The sequence below is a fragment of the Adelges cooleyi genome, unplaced genomic scaffold, assembly GCF_023614345.1.
Source record: "Adelges cooleyi isolate 19-005CV unplaced genomic scaffold, UGA_ACOO_1.1 ACOO_flye_CR_arks_rails_tigmint_CR_PRNA_60, whole genome shotgun sequence".
NCBI lineage: Eukaryota > Metazoa > Arthropoda > Insecta > Hemiptera > Adelgidae > Adelges > Adelges cooleyi.
In genome coordinates, this window is record NW_026096297.1 from 89,455 (window position 1) to 109,508 (window position 20,054).

The following is a 20,054-nucleotide window of genomic DNA, read 5'->3' on the forward strand; positions in this document are numbered from 1 at the left end:
TCGCTTAATGTTTTTTTTTACATAAAAAATATTTTACATTATTTATTTATTCGTATGGATTATAAGCAAATCAACGTTACGACAGGGTCTAATAATAATTAATTAAATGTATGCATGTACATCGTTTGATAAAAATAATAAGCAAGTAGAGCTCTAGTTGCTTCTTTCGGACTGATTCTGCCTCCTGGGATGCATTCCATTTAACTTGATGTGGTCGTAGTTGGAATAGGGTAAGTTGAGGTTAAAATAAAGTTACAGCGATTCACGTAGTAGTATCACGGATGACTATATTATACAAAAGTAATAATTACAAGACAAATCTAGTAATAGCTTCGTGGGTCCGTGAAACGGAAAGTAATGATTCTGGTTGACCGTGTCTGATGACAACAATGGAAACTGCATATCAAAATTGTATAACTACAATATTCCAAGTTTGGAACTCAACAATTTCTAGGCGACCACTTACCCGAGATTAACAAAACCTTAGGAAAATTAATAACGTTATGTCGAAAAAATAAATACCTAATGAAAATGTTTGACTATACTTTAAATTATTACAAGGGTAAAGATATTTATATTATAAAGTTGGTCATATTAAAATGTTAAATCCATTGTTGCGATTGTATGACGAAAAATATAAACGGTTCTTTGAGAAGTTTGAAAGTTATAAATTGCCTATCAGTGCCACACATCTATCGATGACTTATGTGTGGAGGATAGCAAGACGTATGCGCAACGCCATCTCTGGCCTTGCCTTTAAATAGAAAAATGCGAATAATTTATTCGAATATTGGTTTTACTATAAATGTCTCAGTATTGTTAATTTTATATTTTTTAATTTATAGATATGAGTCATTTATAGTAAAACCATTATTCGAATACATTTTTCGCATTTTTCCAATTAAAGGCAACGCCAGAGATGGTGTTGCGCATACGTCTTGCTATCCTCCACACATGAGTCATCGATAGATGTTCGGCACTGATAGGCAATTTATAACTTTCAAATTTCTCAAAGAACCGTTTATATTTTTCGTCATATAATCGCAAAAATGTATTTAATAATTTAATATATATGACCATCTTTAATATAAATATATTTATCCTTGTAATAGTTTTATTTATGGTAAACATTTTTTATTGGGTATTTATTTTCTCAATATAACGTTTATACATTTTTCTAAGGTTTCGATAATATCCGGTAGATGTTCGCCTAGCAACAGTTGGGTTCCAAACTTGAATTATTGTAGGTCTGCAAGTATTAAATTCAGTTTCCAAAGCCATGCGCTCACTACAAATTTCCATTTGTACGACATTTCTATCATACTGAACACATATTTGGCAATAACGTCCAAAGAACTTCCGACTTCTGGTAAACTAAACTTCAAAAGTACAATATTCGCGCACTGTATTTCTTGTATTTTGCAGTGGAATTTAAATTGAGTAAGAATTCTATTATTATTTGAACTATCTGAATTATAATTTAAGGTCAGTGCTGTTATTTCCTCACTGTTTAAACGAATGTGCTCGAAACTCAATGTCTTGTACTTGTTCAATTGTAGAATAAAATCAACTGGATACTGTCCAACATAGAAGATCTGTTGTAAATGTTCAACCTGAAAACATACAGTACTAAAATGTCGATTTCTGTATTCTTTTTCATATTTATTTTAACCAAATGTGACCAAATGGCTTAATGTAATGGTAATGGAGTAAAGTATGGTGAGTAATTAATAAACTACTTTTTCTCAGGTAGAGGGAAAGTGTCTCGGGCGATTCCTATAGAAGATACATATTAATGACATTATTGATATGGTCCCCGATGCATTTAAAGAAACAAAAATGTTTTTCTTTTTTTGAAGCTAACTAACTTACTTGTTGTGCAAGTTAATGTGTAGATTGTAAATATTTTGTCAAATATTAAAAATGATTAACAAAAAAAAAAATTTAGTTCGTACACAGTTTTGCATGAGAAAAATATATTATAAACTTTGTTATGTAAAATAAGAACTTCGGGTACCAGTTACGAGCATTGCTCAATTGTATTTTAATTGTACTAAACATGCTATGATATATTTTAGTTATGCTGAAATAAAAAATCAAAAAAAATAATAGTTATGATACCTAACTAATTTAAAAATATGTCTTTGACATATATTTATAATCCTAAATAATCCTATATAATCCTAAATATACTTTTGCTTACTTGAATTATTTTGGTTATTTCGGAGGCAGTTGGTCTGAGTACAGACTTTTCGTGTAATCGTTTATAATGTTCATTAGGATATGGTTCTTCCTCGACATCGTCACACCTATTAACCTCCGTTGATAAATAACAGACGAACTTAAGTGTTAAAATAAAACGCTTTACTGAAACCTAAAAATTATAAGAACCATATCTTAAAATTCCAAAATACTATCAAGTTATAAAAATGTAGAGTAAACAAAATGTACACGTATAATATTTTAAAAAAACCACACTGCAAAAACATAAAGATATTGGCCTATTTTGTTCTTATTTTTCTTTTGATCGTCAAAGTTTATGATCATATTATTTTGTACAAAGACTCTGTAAGTCAACAAGTACAATGGTTTTAGATACCAACTATGCAAGTGTGTGGTCTAGCAGATGTATAAAAACATATTTTGTTTAAAAAAATATAGTTACAAGTTTTTTTGCAAACGTGAACGTTTTATGCCATTAAAATACCTTTCTGGTATGATTTCTGATCTAAATACTTACCAGACACATAAGAAAAGTATTAAGAACTGATTCTTTTAAATAGTATATTGCAACGGTAGAACTGTTATTGTAACCCTCCAAAATGAAGAAAATGAAGATAACATCAATGATATTGATTGCTTAGTGGTGGCTCATAAATTGGAAAAAAAGATCTATATACTATTTAATTTGTTTCCATAATGTTGAACAAGTTTTTGTAGGAATTAATCTACCCGGTGGTGATACTGTTTTTTAATGGGAGTTTGATCAACCTCCAACTACGGATCCAACACTATTTCTGTACTGTTAAGTTAGTTCGTGATTAAAATATACAAGTTTATTAGACATAATACTATTTTATGTATTTGATTTTAAATTCTTCTTCTTTATATAACAATTGCATGTCATTTATAAAGGATTCCTTAACATTTTATAAATAAAACGGACAATGAGCTTACTATCCTTATTATCATATACTTTTGTACGATATGCGTAATGGATATCATCTGCATACAAATTAACTTTAAGTACATTAACTGTAGTCTTAACAATTTAATTTATATTTTCATTTTTCGTGCATTGAATACTACTACTATTTGTCATTTTGTTAAACAATGTCTGTGGCTCAGAATTATTCATAATTATCTTAAAAGATTTTTATTCTATTACAAACAAAGCTGTTGGTGATATCAACCAAAACGAATAACATTAATATTATTAATATTATTGTAAATTTAAACGTACACTTTCCCATAAAAAACCCATATTGGTTTTAATAAGCTATCAATTATCAAACTCTAAGATCCAGCATGTTAATTAATTTAATGATCTATGTATATTTTTTTATACAAAACTAATCTTTAAAGATCATTTTTAAAAGTGAAAATGGGCCATCGTCAAAAACGGGTCTTTCAAAACGAAGTCTAAATTTTTTGTAATTATTTTGTTTTAAAAACGTTTATTTTTTCATTTTTCCATCACAGTATAATATTCTATAGCTATTTGGTCTCCAAATGTCTCAATTCTGAATCAAACTCTTGATTCAATTCAAAACTCTTTTCTACGTTTCTTATCTTTTAAATGCTAAGTCGAAAGAATTCCTCATTCTCGTTATGAAGGAGTATCCGAATTTTTAGCACTCCTACATTAAGGAATCGTAAAAAACATAAAAATTAATCCAATTCTAGAAAAACTAAAATTTAAATTTAAAATGTTTATTAAAAAGTTTTTTTTTAATTTTGAATAGATAACCGCAGTATTAGAATATTAAGCTTGATGATGATGATGTATAACAAAATTATATTATATCAATATCAATGTACATATTAATATATAATTTAGGAATACAATAAAATTTACATTAAGTGAATTTCCGGCAGTTTTTCTTCTTTCAGGAAACCTAATTCTCCGTAGTAATTATTGATGACCTTGTTTATAAGATTTTCAATTTCTGTTTGAGCTTCTTCGACGGAATGAATAATGCAGCCCTGATGCACACTCAAAGTCTGAGCTTCGCTTGTGTTTGCGGTTTGTAGCATTACGCAGTATTCATTTGTAAATATAATTAAATTGTTTATTATATGCAGTTTAAAATGTTTTCCCAACGTTAGGGGAATTCTCGAAATTTTTTTATTGTATTTATTACGGTTTTCGTTGTTGTAAAGTTTAATGGTTTGCTTCGCGTTGCGGATTAGAAATACAATTTTCTTTATGAGTCCTATGTTAGTCGGATTCAAATATAGATTTATATTCGACTGGCGTCCACGTAATTTATCCAACGATTCTTCTAGAAAACTCAACGCATCGGTTATACAGTCAAACATCATATGACTGTTTTCTATTGAACCCAACGCTAAATCAAGCATATACCAAAATCTGCTATAGTTCAAATCAAGTTTATTTCTTGAAACTTTTACCGCGTTGGTTTTATGACGATGCCTTCTCGTACGGATCACGCTACTCACACGTTTTGCATCGCGTGTGCATTCGTGTAGAATAAACAGAATGAAGGACAAATAATCTAAGATAGCCTTCGCGTACACACATCCAATCAATCGAGCAGTCATCCAGTATTTTGTGTAGACATTTTCGTCGGTTACGTAGAAATAATCGGGTTCTTCGATGGGTACAAACAGATCCTTGCCGGAAAATGAATTTGCAGAGCATTGACCTTTGCCTTCGATATGGTCGATTTGCTTCCATCCAGGATGGCTTATTATGGCGTTGAGTCTAAAAACTAGATCTTCGTTGTCGTTACACGATATCAACATTTGCCAATTACTGATTACTAACAACATCATAAAGCAACTTGACACACCGTAAAACATTTTATTCAAATACTATTCCTTTTTCTTTAAATAAAATTAACAACTAAGTTTACTTATAAGCGTTCTTTACCTAAATCTTCTTATATGGTTGGTGCACATTTTTGATTCAAAGTGGACTGTTACCATGTCCTATGCCATTGCATTGTTCGATTTAAAATACATTTGTATAATTCAATAAAAACCAGTGAAAATAAAATATTCTAGTGGCCAATGACGGATCTTAGCCACTCAGCGATTACTATACTATACCCTAGATAACATTTGTTAGAGTTATTTACGTTCTGTGTTAACCTTGATCGTCCAAAAGTGTCTTATTTCGTTAACTTATCCACTCTAACTTTATCTAACCGATAGTGGTTGAGTCGCGTTCTTTGATCAACGAGTAAAATGTTTAAATTAGCAAACAACGATCAGATAGATTCGCACTGAAGTGTTTTTTATGAAACGGACAAACTTTTTTGAAAATTAATCGATAACACCAACTTGTTGTTCACATAGTTGTAGTTATAGCGATTACACCGGCGAATATGGATTCGGAAAAAACGTTAGCTAAAAACTAAACTGGTACCTACGTAGATATATTATTATATCTGTTCATATTGTAAAAAGTATAAAAAAAGACTCGGTATTCGTTTAGCAGGTGATCTAACTGGCAACGGTTGCTTACCAATTTTTTAACAGTGACCTACATACCTACTACATCTGCTAAAATTTTAGACAACACTAAATACAAATTATAAAACGACTCTCGGCGATGCTTCTATTAATAATTACTGCATTTTTTTTAAATTTAATTCGTACCGTTTTGTACTATTAATAAATTAACATAGATAAAAACGAACTATATAAAAAATATATACTTATTTCAAATTGTATTTGAAGCGTTTGTATACCAAGGGATATATTTTTTCCCTGTGCACCTTTACGTTAGTCCTTGGTACTTGCGCTCATCAGGTTTGGCAACTATAGTAATAATCTTCTGATATTATATACATTTGACCCAACAAAATAGATTCATCGGGTATTCCGAGTAAAAAACAGAAAAGTTCTGTTCTTTGTCGACTGTTTAGTGTCATAACCGTACTTTAAATACACTTATTAGTTTATTAGTTTTAATATTATTTTTACATCCACTGTGTGCTTTGTAGCGTACTATTACTATAAGTTAAGATTGGGTACACTACGAGTATTACAATATTAGTGCGAATCATGTTGGCGACCCATAACTACCAATTTTTATTTTAACCAAGGACCAAATTAATTTTACAAGCTATAAATGAGGAGTTTCAACAAAATATTCACCTGTAATATTTCAAAACAAATTCACAGTCATCATCGCCTAGTATACAAACATATTTCCGTATTAATCCTTTGTATATCGTTAGAATGTATGATTATGTTGTTTTATACAAATTCCCTATAAGTCAACAACATCAATTATTTTATACACTTAAGGGCATCTGCTATTAATACAAGTGTACAGAATACAGATTAGGTGTATTGTAACATAATAATATATTCTTATTTGTTTTAAACGATGTAAACTGTGAATATGTTTTAAAATACTAACATGCATATTTCGTTGAATCCACTCTTTTACAATTTGAGAGTACTGTTGAATTGTGGAGGTGTCTTTTATCGTTATGAAATTTCAATTAAGCATTTTTTATTTAACATTAAAAGTGGGTTTCTATTTATTTACGAAGGTTAATGGGCAAGACGATGATGAAGAATGCTCAAATCGATTGAAACCTCATAATCGATTATATGAAAAAGCTGTACTTAGACCTACCGCCTCCGAAATAACCATTGTGATATTGGATTTAAATGTTTCACAGGATACACAAGTAAACAATAATAAATTATATAATAAAAGGATTATAAAATATTGATCATAGCCGTATTTCAAATTACCAAATGTATGTAAATAAATAATACTCATTGTCAGTGTCGAGTTAGGTAATACTAACAGTGAACCGTACCTTAACTTATTATAATAGTTAAGTGGATATAAAATAATTATATTTCTGAACTTCTAAATAAAAGATACTGCTTTAAAAAAATTAACCTAAACCAAGCTATTAACACGGTGATCAACATGACACCTAGGTAGTATCTGGTTATGACTTAACATTAAGAAGCCATACTTATTTTAAACTAATTTATAATTATAGTTAGTGACAAATTTATTACTATATTTTCAATTTGATGTAAATACAATTTTGTTTCACCTTTTCAAACACTTAAATGATGCCACTGACGTTATTTTATTTTCTAGACCGAACTGCTGCAACAGTTCTTCTATGTTGGGCGGTACGCAGTTGAATTTATTCAACTATTGAATACGACCAAGACATTGTGTTACACGCCCATTACATTTACCAGTGACGAAATAATAACACTGACCTCGAATTACAAAATTGAGTAAAAAACAAACAGAATTCTTACTCAGTTTAAATTCTACCGTAAAATACAAGAAATACAGTGCACGAATTCCGTACATTTGAAGTTCATTTTACCGGATGTCGAAAGTTCTTTAAGAGCCATTTCCGATTACGTATACAATATGATAGACATGTCGTATAAAGGGAAATTTATAGTCAGCGCATGGCTCTGGGAACTGCATATAAAACTTTTAGGACTGCAAAGTTCCAAGTTCGAAGTTTAAACATTTCTAGGAGACCACTTACCAGAAATAAACGACACCCTAACGAAATTGATAACTTCTTGTCGAGAAAACGAATACCTAATGAAAAACTTTGACTACACGTTAAAACAATACAGCAATGGACCTGATCATCATCTATTATTTGATACTTTTTTGGAAATGTATGATCCAAAATATTGCCGTTTCGTCAAGAACAAGGAACATTATACACTGCCTTTCAGTATCCGCAATTTACTGCTGACCCCCACGGTTAGAAATCAGTTTGTTCTGCGATATTGTTGGCCTTACCTTTAAGTGGGACAATATATGCGGCTTATTAACAAAGGAAATGGAAAATATCGAAAATCAATACGAGGAGGGAGAATGGATAACACAACCGTTTAAATACCCAAAATATCACGAAATAGTTTTGGACGTCTTAAAAGTAACATTGTTCAGCTATATTTGGATCCATTTAGCTTTTTATCAATTTACAGAAAGTAAAGATGCATGCGAACATGATAAGTTTATACATGAATTAAATATAAAACTAAATTTTTTATATATTGATGACCTATTCTTTAACAAATTACTGATTTTATTGAGTGAAATATATAAACCGTGTGACGAGAAAATAAATCAAAGTTTAAAAATGTTATCAGTCGAAGTAAACAATATTGTGATGATTTACACTGAACCAAATAGTGAATTTCATGAGGCTATAATTGATTATGAATGCGTCGAACGAACAAGTGAAAACCATTCCGAATTTCTTCAAGGACATAGATTTAGGCTTGAACGGTTCTTTCTTGAAGCTGAAATAGATTTGGAGGAGTAAATTTAAGTGTTCTTGTATTTTATATGAATGGAATCAAAACCACTGACTTTGTATTCTCAAATAAATAATAATTATACCTTCTAGTAGCTGTAAAATGAATTGATTATAAAAAAATATCAACTATTAACTGAATTTAATACTCATTAATCATTATACTAATTATTTTGATACACACTTCAAAATAAATGTTCTTTTTGGATATCTTTAATTTGATTCATAACAACGAATCGTGTTGTATATTTTGGTTTATGTAATTACAACAAATTAATTCAACCTTTATCAAATTGTAATTTTATTTTAATTGATGAGCGATAATTAGGGAGATTTAAGTAAAAGAAAACAGTGTACAGTACTTAAAATTTGTATGTTAGAAAATAGATAAAAGAGTTTTTTATTAATCGAAACAGAAAGGACTGAGGTGTCAATTAATTATTTTATGTTCCAACACTTAGATTATAATTCAAATTTGGTAATGTATTTTAAAATCATAGCAAAAATCGATAGAAACATAATGGTGTACATTTAAAAAAAAAAGCATTTTTCAGCCGAGTCTGCAACCACGAAAGAGCATTATCATGTCTCGCTGAAGTACCGAATAAATTTAAAGTAGTGGTGGAATTATAGATAATGAAATAGTATATTAACAAGCAGTAACAAGTTAGTATCTAAGGTGGCTAGTAAACATATCAAGTTTCTAGCTAATATTTTAGTGTTTTCATAATATCTGGCCTAAAACAATTCATAGGAATATGACCTCTTAAATTATTGAATTTATTTTTAAGTTCTAGTACCCATCCCCAACCATTGAAAATGTCAAAAAAGGTAAACTTAGAATGAGTCATTCACTGTATAGTTTATAGAAATCTGTGTAACCTCGTCTGTTGTTTTCGATTCGACCCGAGCTATACCGTACACAATATGCTTGTACTAGCTTTAAAAACAAATGACAAAATTCAACATAGGTATCTTATGTGACCATCTGTATACAGAATTACTTACGAGATATTAATAAATTTCGCAAATGCCATCATCAACAATTAACAATATTAGCAATATTTGAATCTTTGAAAAGAATGGCAAAATTATGAAAAAATGTTAAATGTTGTAGGACCAAACCAGTCCCCTACCCTTTAAACTAGTTTTCTGTTTTAAACCAGTCTTAAACTTCGACTAGTCTAATAGAAGAAATGAACTTTTTTTGAAGTTATTAAATCAAAATAAGTGGTGCTTACTATATACTTGTCACCTGAGCTAAGAAGACAAAAGGAGGAATAGGGTTGTTATTTATGAAAAATTGCATGTAATCTGTGTGACAATTGGATATTTTTTCATTAAATTGTTTGTAGTTTAATCAACATGGGAGATATACAACAAAATGCGATCCCTCTACGACAAAACAATAATTTCGAGAATATAATATTTATAGTGACTTTACGCCATTAAAATGAGGAACTTAAACTATGCCATGCCTATATAAAAGTTACGGTTATCCGAACATGTAACAATATATCTTCAACATTTTACGATTACTCAAAGAATCTGTAAAATTTAATATTGCCACTTGTTAACTTTACCGTTTAAGAATTTAGTTAAAGTTTCATAGTTTTTAATGTGACACGTAAGAATCTTACGTTACTTTTTATTATTCGTTTTTATAAAGCAGAGCTAATGCAAACATAAGGATATTGTTTACGGTTCGAAAAAAAACGACTGCCAACTCAGTTTCCCAAACACTAAACAGTGAATGATTCGACCTACATGTATGTGTCGGAATTATTATTTAAGGCCAGTGCTGTTATTTCGCCGCTCCTTAAATGAATGGGCTCGGAGGAAATCAATGTCTTGTACATGTTCAATTACCGAATAAAATCAACTGAATCAACTGTCTAACATAGAAGAGCTGTTGTAAATGTTCAACGTAAACACATACAGTACTAAAACTTCGATTTGTATATATTTTCATATTTATTTTAGCCAAATGTGACCAAATGGCTTAATGTGAAGATAATAGAGGGAAATATTATTTATTTTAAACAAAGGCATATAATGATTAACAAGTATACAATGTCTACACCTCATGAATACTTAAATACTGTAAACACATATTTTGCGACGTTTGGAAATGGACAGTTAAAAAATAATCTTCCTAATAGCCAGAGGAGTATAAGAAGTATTTAGAGGTGGTCTCCACCGCCTACATACTCACCTAAAGATTTCTTCATATTAACTAAGCTATTCTTAATTCATAAACTTTATATAGGACAAAACTATATAAAATTCCTACAAAAGCCGTATCAGATAGGAGTACAGGAATATTCAGAAGACCATTAACAGGTTCACTAGCATGCACTAAAATATACTCACCAGTATATCAACCAAAAATTATGTTTGATGGTTTGAATAAAGTTGTTATAGGCAAATATTGTGACATTTTTGCTACTATTACAAACAAATTTGTATCACCAATCCTTATAAACCAAAATTCATTAGCTATGACCTTGTAAAGATACTAAATTTCTTCCTAATATTTATCATATTTCTTCAGTTTTCCAAAACCAGTTTCACAATCATATTTATGTTTACATTTCCCAATTGGCGATAACATTCTAGCAACTAGAAAGTCCCTTTAAACGATTTTGAAATAATGATAGACAAACGGTTATTATCTACAGGTTACTTAAATTACAAGTTATTTATTATATCTAATTGTGATGCAGAGTACAGTAATACGTCAAATTATTTTTATGCGATGCAATAAAACTATTCGTCTTTGTATTATGAACGAATGAAAATATTAAGAAATGCAGTCAAAAAAACAAATCTTTATCAAGTCATAAAAAATGAATAACTCAATAAAAATTCAAACGCTAACATGATTTTTTTGTCAACAAATTTATGTAAATAAAAAAATTAGTTGCCATTTGAAAAAACCAAAAATCCCACTTTTGGCTTATAAGAATTGGTGATAAAAATATTCAAAATATTGAAAAATGTAGTAAAATATGTACCTAAAAGTTCAGAAAAAAAAAATTGTCAAAATATTCATATTTTTTGAGAAAATGGGTCTTACGTTAGTTGGATCAACCTATATACATATTTAGGGCCAATTAAAATTACGACCTTTGCAAATATTTCTAACTCTTAAATATTAGGCTTAGCCTAGTTTTTAAATGCGTTGTTATTTATTTTATAACGTTGTCCGCTTTGATATTTATATGTTCACTATTAAACTAAACCAACAATAACTATCGAGACTTCGAAGGTAGTTTTAGCTTACATCGTTTACACAGTTGTACCAATTGTCTTATAAAAAAAAATGTCTAAAAGTTAATTATACTATTTAGAACGGGATAGTTATTATAAGTAAAAAAAAAAAGGTTTAAACTATAAAATTCTTTTTTTTTATTGAAATAATCTCACAGGAACTTTTCTGGAACAAATAGGTTTTAATTGTTCTGCATTTATTTTAGTCAGGTAGTAATGTCTGATTTTTGGCTGGTCAACTTAAATAGGAATTAAAAAATCAAAGCATAATCAAATTAATATAATATGTAGTAGGTATAATAGTATGACGTATAAATACATTATGTTATGAGCTATGACATCAATGAAATATTTTAATCAAGAAAATTATTTATAATGTTAAGTGTATGCACATTTAAACGAAAACACTATTGCATGAAATTTATTACATAACAAAAAATGTGAAAACTTGGTCTTAAACAATTTATGCATAATACATATTTTAAAACAAAAATAATTCGTGTAACGCATAAAAGATAATTATAATTTTTAACAAGCAACAAAAAAATGTAAGATATAAATAAAAAAGTCATAATCACAATAATATGTGTTATTTCATAATGAAAATATGTTTTTTTTTTTAAATTGAGTTAAGAGGAATTACAGATCAGAATTAAAAAGTATGAAATTATAGCACAATGACAAACTAATTATACAAGACTTATAGTAATTACTCACATCTGACATATTTTATACTATAGAACAGCTATCTAAAAAAATAATAACGTATCAATTAGATTTCAATGCTTTTAGCTACGTTTTTACTTAAATTTTTTTTGTAATGATAAAAAAAAATATTTTTTATAATAAACTATGATTAAATTTGATAAAAGTAAAACGATTTTAGTATACTCACAATCATCACAAGCTGAAATTAAAACAAATGTTTTTTAAACGATTTTTAACTATAAATAAATAAATATGATAAAAATAAAATTAATTTAATGTACTCACACTTGCAACCTGAAATTAAAAGAAATGTTTTTTTAATAATATTTTTGAATAATAAAGGATTAAATTTAATCAAAGTAAAATAAGTTGAGTGTACTCACAGTCACATCCTAAAATTAAATTAAAACTTTTTTTAAAATATGTTTTAATAATAAATAATTCAATTTTATAAAGTATAATAATTTTAGTACACTCACCACATACTGAAATGAAAACAAATAATGTTTTTAAAATAAATAATTAAATTAAGTAATAGTAAAATAATTAAATTATAATTAAAATTATTATTTACTTGTCAACGTAAACGTACTATAAACGTAAAGTTATTTTATCCCAAAATAAGTTAATATTGTACATTAAATTATAAATTGATTAGAGACTAAAGACCATGAAGAAAGGATGACATGACTTTATTTATGTCCAACGCTAGTGCAGAAATTTTATTTTTTAAGGGATTACCTTAAGTCATTCGAGCATGTCTGCTTTTGAGATGTGTTTTCGTTAATATGAGGGTAATCATTTAATGAGCGCTTGTATTGTACATTCGAGTTATTATTATTATTTAATTATCTACAGAAAGGTATACATACCGACCGGATATCCTAGTGGTGGTTCTAGAAAATAATAAATTTAAAACAATCGAGGGATTTCATTCTGGATACAGTAATGTATATTAATTATATAATTTTGTCAAAAATTCAAAATTATGATTTATTTGTAGTAGTATGAAAGTGGTGAGAAGCTGGGAAAAGAGGGGTACTTTGATGTGTTGAAGTGCCTTTATATGATAAAGTGACCTTTTCAAGTAGTAGTGTACTGGTGGATTTTCAAGCCAGTACAGTCCAAACCAAGCACAGTATAAACCAGCAAAGTTAGAAAGTCTTAAATGAAGGTTCTGTGTTTACAAATGAGCATCAAAGCGTTTATTTGAAAGCGATTTTATTCACATAGTATTTTATTGTAGCCGACATAATTTCCAAATTGAGATTTTCATTATTCATAGCTGTACTAACATTTTGAAGAAAATAAGAATGGTTGCATGTTTTTATTTAGTTAGTCCTACCACGTGGCCAACAATAATATTATATTTTTGAAAAATACAGTCATTAACCTTTACTTAACATTAATTATGACCGATTTACTTTTTAAATGTACATTCACATAGATAGAAGTAGGCTATATACAGTATATTTTCGGTATGAGAAACATAAGAATTACCATTTTGTAAAAAAACAATAATAACGGCGAGTCCGTTTTTGTTAAGTAGAAATATTCGGATAATGAGATAATCAATTGTCGAATTGTTTGGATTGTATTATAGTCTTTCTCCATGTATAAAAATAAAAAAAAATTGTTATACTACAAAAAGTAACTTTGTTAATTTGCTGAATATGGTTAATTTTAAACCGAAATTATTAAATTCGGATTCCTAGAGTTATAAACAAAATAGGACATTAAAAAAAATATCTAATTCTATGTAATAAATATCGAAATATTCGTGTGGAATTCTCTTTAATTGAATTAAGTCATTATAGAGGCCTATAAAATGACATTCCCACGACAAAAAATTTAATGATAAGAAGTTTTATATACATACATTTTTTTTGTTAGAAATTTTTAGTCTAAAAGAAAAAAAAAATTATTTATAGCCAACTTTGTTAGAAAAAATAAAATGTACTATTAGTGTTAGTATTACTAAATAAAAAAAAATCTTGTTCCATATAACTCAAAACGACAATTTAAATTAGTCCATTATTGCATAACATTATAACATCATACATATAAGTACATTCTTATTTTTCAAGTGAACGTGTGTGTAAAGACAACTGCTCATTTAAAAGTATCATACTGCGCCTTAAATAAAGTCTAACTACGCATGGCGGTGGAATAGGTTTTTTTTACAAATTAGTTTTTTTCTTTGTATGTGAAATATGTTTAAATGTCAACAATAAACAACATATAATTTTAGAAAATTGTACCTAACACATTTGTACTAATTTAAACTAAATTATTAATAATCATTATTCAGTGAACAAAAAACAAGTCATTAAATATTAATTCATACAATAATAAAATCAATTAATTAACTGTTGCAAAATTGTTACCGCAACCTTTATTATTATTATTTGATAGACTAATGTTTTACTATTTTCTAAAACACAATACCTACGTAAGATTTCAAGTCAACTACAGAATTGTTATATATCATAATTTGTTATACTTCTTAGGAGTTAATTAGTGGCTTGTTAAAAAAAATATATTATTATTATTAATTGGGTACAATGGCTGTGGAGGTACTTTTAGCAAAATTTAAAATTTTAATTCACCAACAATAATAAATAATTAACAAGCTATTTTAATTATCTTCATAAAATCTATTGGATATATATTTATTAACCAAACAGCCATTCATTTTTTAAATTACTAATTCAACCATTGAACCAAATAATATTAAATTGTTTGAATATTTTATACATATGTATACATAAATATATTTTATTTTAGAATTAAAATTATGTTTACGTTAGCTAATTAAAAAAAACCTTAATATCAAAAAATGTTTTTAAAAAAACAATGGGTGTATAATACCATCATTTGTTTGGTTTTTTTGTGATTTTCAGCCAGACCATAAAGTTTAAAAATAAAGCAGTTTAAATAACGTTTATAAGGTATTGTCTATGTATATTTGATTGAAGTTTTATTCTGTTTAATGTTAAATATTGGTGATTTTACAACTCTGAAACCCTTTAGTTTTTATTCATGCTAATCTATTTTGTTAAAAAGAATTTAATTATTCAAGAAAAAGTCATTAACATTTAACTATTCAAGTAGTTCTTAAATATAACCAGCCGTTTAAATTAATTCTAACATGAAACATTATTATTTACCTTATATTGATGTTGTTATTAAAATATTTTCTTCACAAAACATCTACATTGTCCTATAAGGACAATGTAGACAATCTATATTGTCCTATACAAAAATATTGAAAATGAAGTGGCCCGATATACTGATACATTTTATTTTATTATAAAAAAAATAGTTATAGCATGGAGCAATTTTATTTTGAAAAATATATAAAACATTTTTTTTTTTGCTTTTTTATCGAATTTAAAGGAGAAGAGGTAAACTTTTTAATTATTTTACCTAATAAAATACCATTCAGGCACCATTTTTTGTTCTGTAAGTTTAATTGTAAGGTATTAAAATACAAAATTCTAATTATGTAATGTTGGCTAAAGAAACATTACAGTAAAAACGAATTACTACAACAAATTATGATTAAGAAGTAGACTCTATAAAGTTCCTATAGTAGATAACTTTGTAGTTAATAATTTTGAAATAATTTACGAATGAATGAATAGATAAATAATTTAAAATAAAACTAAATTTTTAAACTCATTTTTTTATTTACATAAAATTGATAAAAAATATCATTAACTAAGTTCTACACAAGGTCTAAATAAATAAATCGTATTATTTTTTTAGTGCTCTATTCAAAAAAATTAATAAATTCAATTTTTATTTATATAGATAGTCAGTATACTTATTGTAAAATTACGACAGGTCGAGTATAAATAACAAAAATACAAACAATTAATTCGGAAAATATATACAAGCTGAAGAAAATAAGCTACAAAAGTTTAAATAGAATAAAATAAAATAAAACCAGTAGAATATTATAATGTGTTATTTAAATGAAAAATTGAGCCGGAAAGTAATTTAGATACATATAGTAAAATGTCAACGAAAAAATATTATTTCTACAAAATGGAATGGGTTATTCCAGACAGTTATGATTATTGCATGACTTTATAGATTTCGGAACATGTTAAAGCATGATTGACTCTGAAGACCTTTCACCCGAGTGTACGATTGTATGCTTTTTAAGAGTTTCAGATTGTAAAAATGTCTTTTTACATATCTCACATTGAAAAGGCTTATCGCCAGTGTGCGTTATTTTGTGTCGTTTTAGGTGTCCAGAACGTGAAAATGTCTTCTTGCATATCTCACATTGAAAAGGTTTCTCACCTGTATGGGTCCTTTTGTGTCGTTTTAGATGTCCAGAAAGTGAAAATGTCTTCTTACATATCTCACATTGAAAAGGTTTCTCGCCAGTATGGGTCCTTTTATGCTTTTTTAAATCTCCAGATTGTGAAAATGACTTCTTACAAATCTCACATTGAAAAGGTTTCTCGCCAGTATGTGTCCTTTTGTGCTTTTTTAAATCTCCAGAATCTGAAAATGTCTTCTTACATATCTCACATTGAAATGGTTTCTCACCAGTATGTGTCATTTTGTGTCGTTTTAGATGTCCAGAAAGTGAAAATGTCTTCTTACATATCTCACATTGAAAAGGCTTATCGCCAGTGTGCGTTATTTTGTGTCGTTTTAGGTGTCCAGAACGTGAAAATGTCTTCTTGCATATGTCACATTGAAAAGGTTTCTGGCCAGTGTGCGTTATTTTGTGCTTTTTTAAATTTCCAGATTGTGAAAATGACTTCTTACACATCTCACATTGAAAAGGCTTATCGCCAGTATGTGTCCTTTTGTGTTTATTTAGATTTCCAGAATGTGAAAATGTCTTCTTACATATCTCACATTGAAAAGGTTTCTCACCTGTATGGGTCCTTTTGTGTCGTTTTAGATGTCCAGAAAGTGAAAATGTCTTCTTACATATCTCACATTGAAAAGGTTTCTCGCCAGTATGGGTCCTTTTATGCTTTTTTAAATCTCCAGATTGTGAAAATGACTTCTTACAAATCTCACATTGAAAAGGTTTCTCGCCAGTATGTGTCCTTTTGTGCTTTTTTAAATCTCCAGAATCTGAAAATGTCTTCTTACATATCTCACATTGAAATGGTTTCTCACCAGTATGTGTCATTTTGTGTCGTTTTAGATGTCCAGAAAGTGAAAATGTCTTCTTACATATCTTACATTGAAAAGGTTTCTCGCCAGTATGGGTCCTTTTATGGTTTTTTAAATCTCCAGATTGTGAAAATGACTTCTTACAAATCTCACATTGAAAAGGTTTCTCGCCCGTATGTATCCTTTTGTGAATTTTAATAGTTCCAGAATGTGAAAATGTCTTCTTACATATCTCACATTGAAAAGGTTTCTCGCCAGTATGTGTCCTTTTGTGCTTTTTTAAATCTCCAGAATATGAAAATGTCTTTTTACATAGCTCACATTGAAAAGGTTTTACACCCGTGTGCGTCTTTATGTGGTTTTTAAGATGTGTTAATTGTGCAAATGTCTTCTTGCAAATATCACATTGAAATAGCCTCTCGGCTTCATGTGACCTTTTGTGCTTGGTTATATTTTCAGTTGAAATTGTCTTTAAACCTAATTCACACTGAAATGGTTTTTCGACTGTGTATTTTTTAATTGATCTGAATGGATTTTCTCCACTTTGAATTTGATTATATTTCATAGAACTGTTGAGTGTATTGCTAAAAGGAAAGTAATCAAAATATTAGGATAATAACTTAATTGTAGTCAATCTATTATGAAACATTATCCATATTTATACAATTCATACTCAGTGCAATGAGGACGCAAATCTTGGTCCTTGAAATTTTCTAAGTCTTGGTTTTCTTCAATTACTATCTCAGATACAAATAAACAATCATTTCTGATTTCATCATCCTCCTGTTTAATTATAGTCATGGTCTTTGGTTGTTTAACTGATGTTTCTTTAATTTTATTGCTCGTTGTATGGATGTTTAAACCCTTGCTAAAATGTCAGTTTGTATGTTAGTAAATTTCACAAAAGGAATTAAAATAATTTACCTTGATTGTTTTTTCACGTGACGTATCATATGTTCATATTTTTACTATATGTAAATTTAGAATTTTTTATCCATGATCGTAAAAAGTGTTTAAAAATTTGTCTTAACACCACTTTTTATAAAAAAAAATAACTAAAAATCAGTTTTTTCATGTAAAATATAATCATCTTTCTGAAAAAAAATATTCTCGAATTTTGGGCAACATGAAAAACATCTTTTTAGATGATACATTTTATTTTAATGACTTTCTGTCTTGCGAATAGGAAAATCATCATCTAATTCAGAAAGCTGATTACTTTGGGAAAGTTATTGATAATTTATACTTTTGATAGCCAGAGATACTTTAAAAAAAACAATAAAATCAAGATAAAAACTCAAAATACTTTTAACGATCATGGCCACGATCATTTTATATATATACTATTGTATCTTCGAAAACGATAACATTGTTTGCGTGGTCAATAAAGATAAAATATTACTAAGTCACCCCAACAAATATCAGCAGTGCCACTTTGTTTTGTTTTGAGGTTATCAAAATAACGATAGTAAAATTGCACTTACGCAGTAGAAAGAGTGTTCTCGTATTCTTCCTTGAATAGTGCTATATCTTGATTTTCTTCAATTTGTATGGTAGATTTGAAATAACAGTCATTATCCACTTCGTCGACCTCCCATTTATTTACATTCATGGTGTTTGGTTTGCTAACAATAAAAACGGCTTTTGTAGAGTATTAATGAGGTTATGTAATGGTGTCTCTTAAACTATATTTTTGAATTTTAAGCGTTTCTTGAAGTAAAAATATGATTTTCAGATGGTTTAAAACTTGGACAATCAGTTCATTATCGTAATTCCAATTCAAAATCAAACTTACCCAATGGAAAGTGTATCCATATGTATATCCATTATAACTGGTTTATCTTAATTTCTATAAATGTCTGTCTTGAATGTGAAATACTAATATTAATCTACGGCAAGTTTATACTTATAAAATTATGTTTAGGTTCTTCAAACTTATTAGTAGTTGTATCGGTTTAATAGAACCTAAAAAATAAGAGTTTAATATAGATTTAAGGCTTTGATAACAGAAATACGAGTAAAATAGTTAAAATCTATCAATGTAAAAATCAACAAACAATTATCAGCTTCATAGTTAACGTAGATGTAGTCTAATAATATAATATTATGTATAAATTCTCATAACCCTGCATAATTATTTGAAGTGATTTTTTTAATTAGTTTTTAAGTAAATCGTAAGAATTTTAATCCCCCGAAGGATTTCTCACATAATATAGAGCAATGTCAATGATGAAAAATATACAATGTTACACAAAATTTATTTTCTATTATGTGCTTTTATTTTCTATATAATATTAAACATTGTAATATTTAGGCATTGGTAGAAGCTCCAACCCCACTCAAACGTCTTTCATACGTTTATAATAAGTAATAACTACAATAAGCATATTAATATTTAAA

At 28.1% G+C, this 20,054-nt stretch overlaps 1 protein-coding gene across 1 annotated transcript; it reads right to left on the reverse strand.

Annotated features, from left to right (window-relative positions):
- Positions 1–4,074: 4,074 nt before the first annotated feature.
- LOC126844045 (zinc finger protein 431-like) lies at positions 4,075–19,266 on the reverse strand. Its single transcript, XM_050581895.1, has 6 exons — positions 19,139–19,266; positions 18,328–18,522; positions 16,818–18,238; positions 4,764–4,955; positions 4,365–4,571; positions 4,075–4,229 (listed from the first exon to the last, which is right to left on the reverse strand). Exons 1-6 carry the CDS (start codon positions 19,264–19,266, stop codon positions 4,075–4,077), a joined length of 2,298 nt encoding a protein of 765 aa, XP_050437852.1.
- Positions 19,267–20,054: the final 788 nt, after the last annotated feature.

What these genes read in the sequence shown, in the direction of transcription:
- LOC126844045 (XM_050581895.1), bottom strand. Translation starts at nt 19,266, where the DNA reads ATGAATGTAAATAAATGGGAGGTCGACGAAGTGGATAATGACTGTTAT. An exon ending in ACACAAAAGGACCCATACAG is followed by an intron (nt 4,956 to 16,817) that starts GTGAGAAACCTT and finishes ACGAAGATCTAG; the next exon opens with TTTTTAGACTCAACGCCATA. An exon ending in ACTTTACAACAACGAAAACC is followed by an intron (nt 4,230 to 4,364) that starts GTAATAAATACA and finishes ACACAAGCGAAG; the next exon opens with CTCAGACTTTGAGTGTGCAT.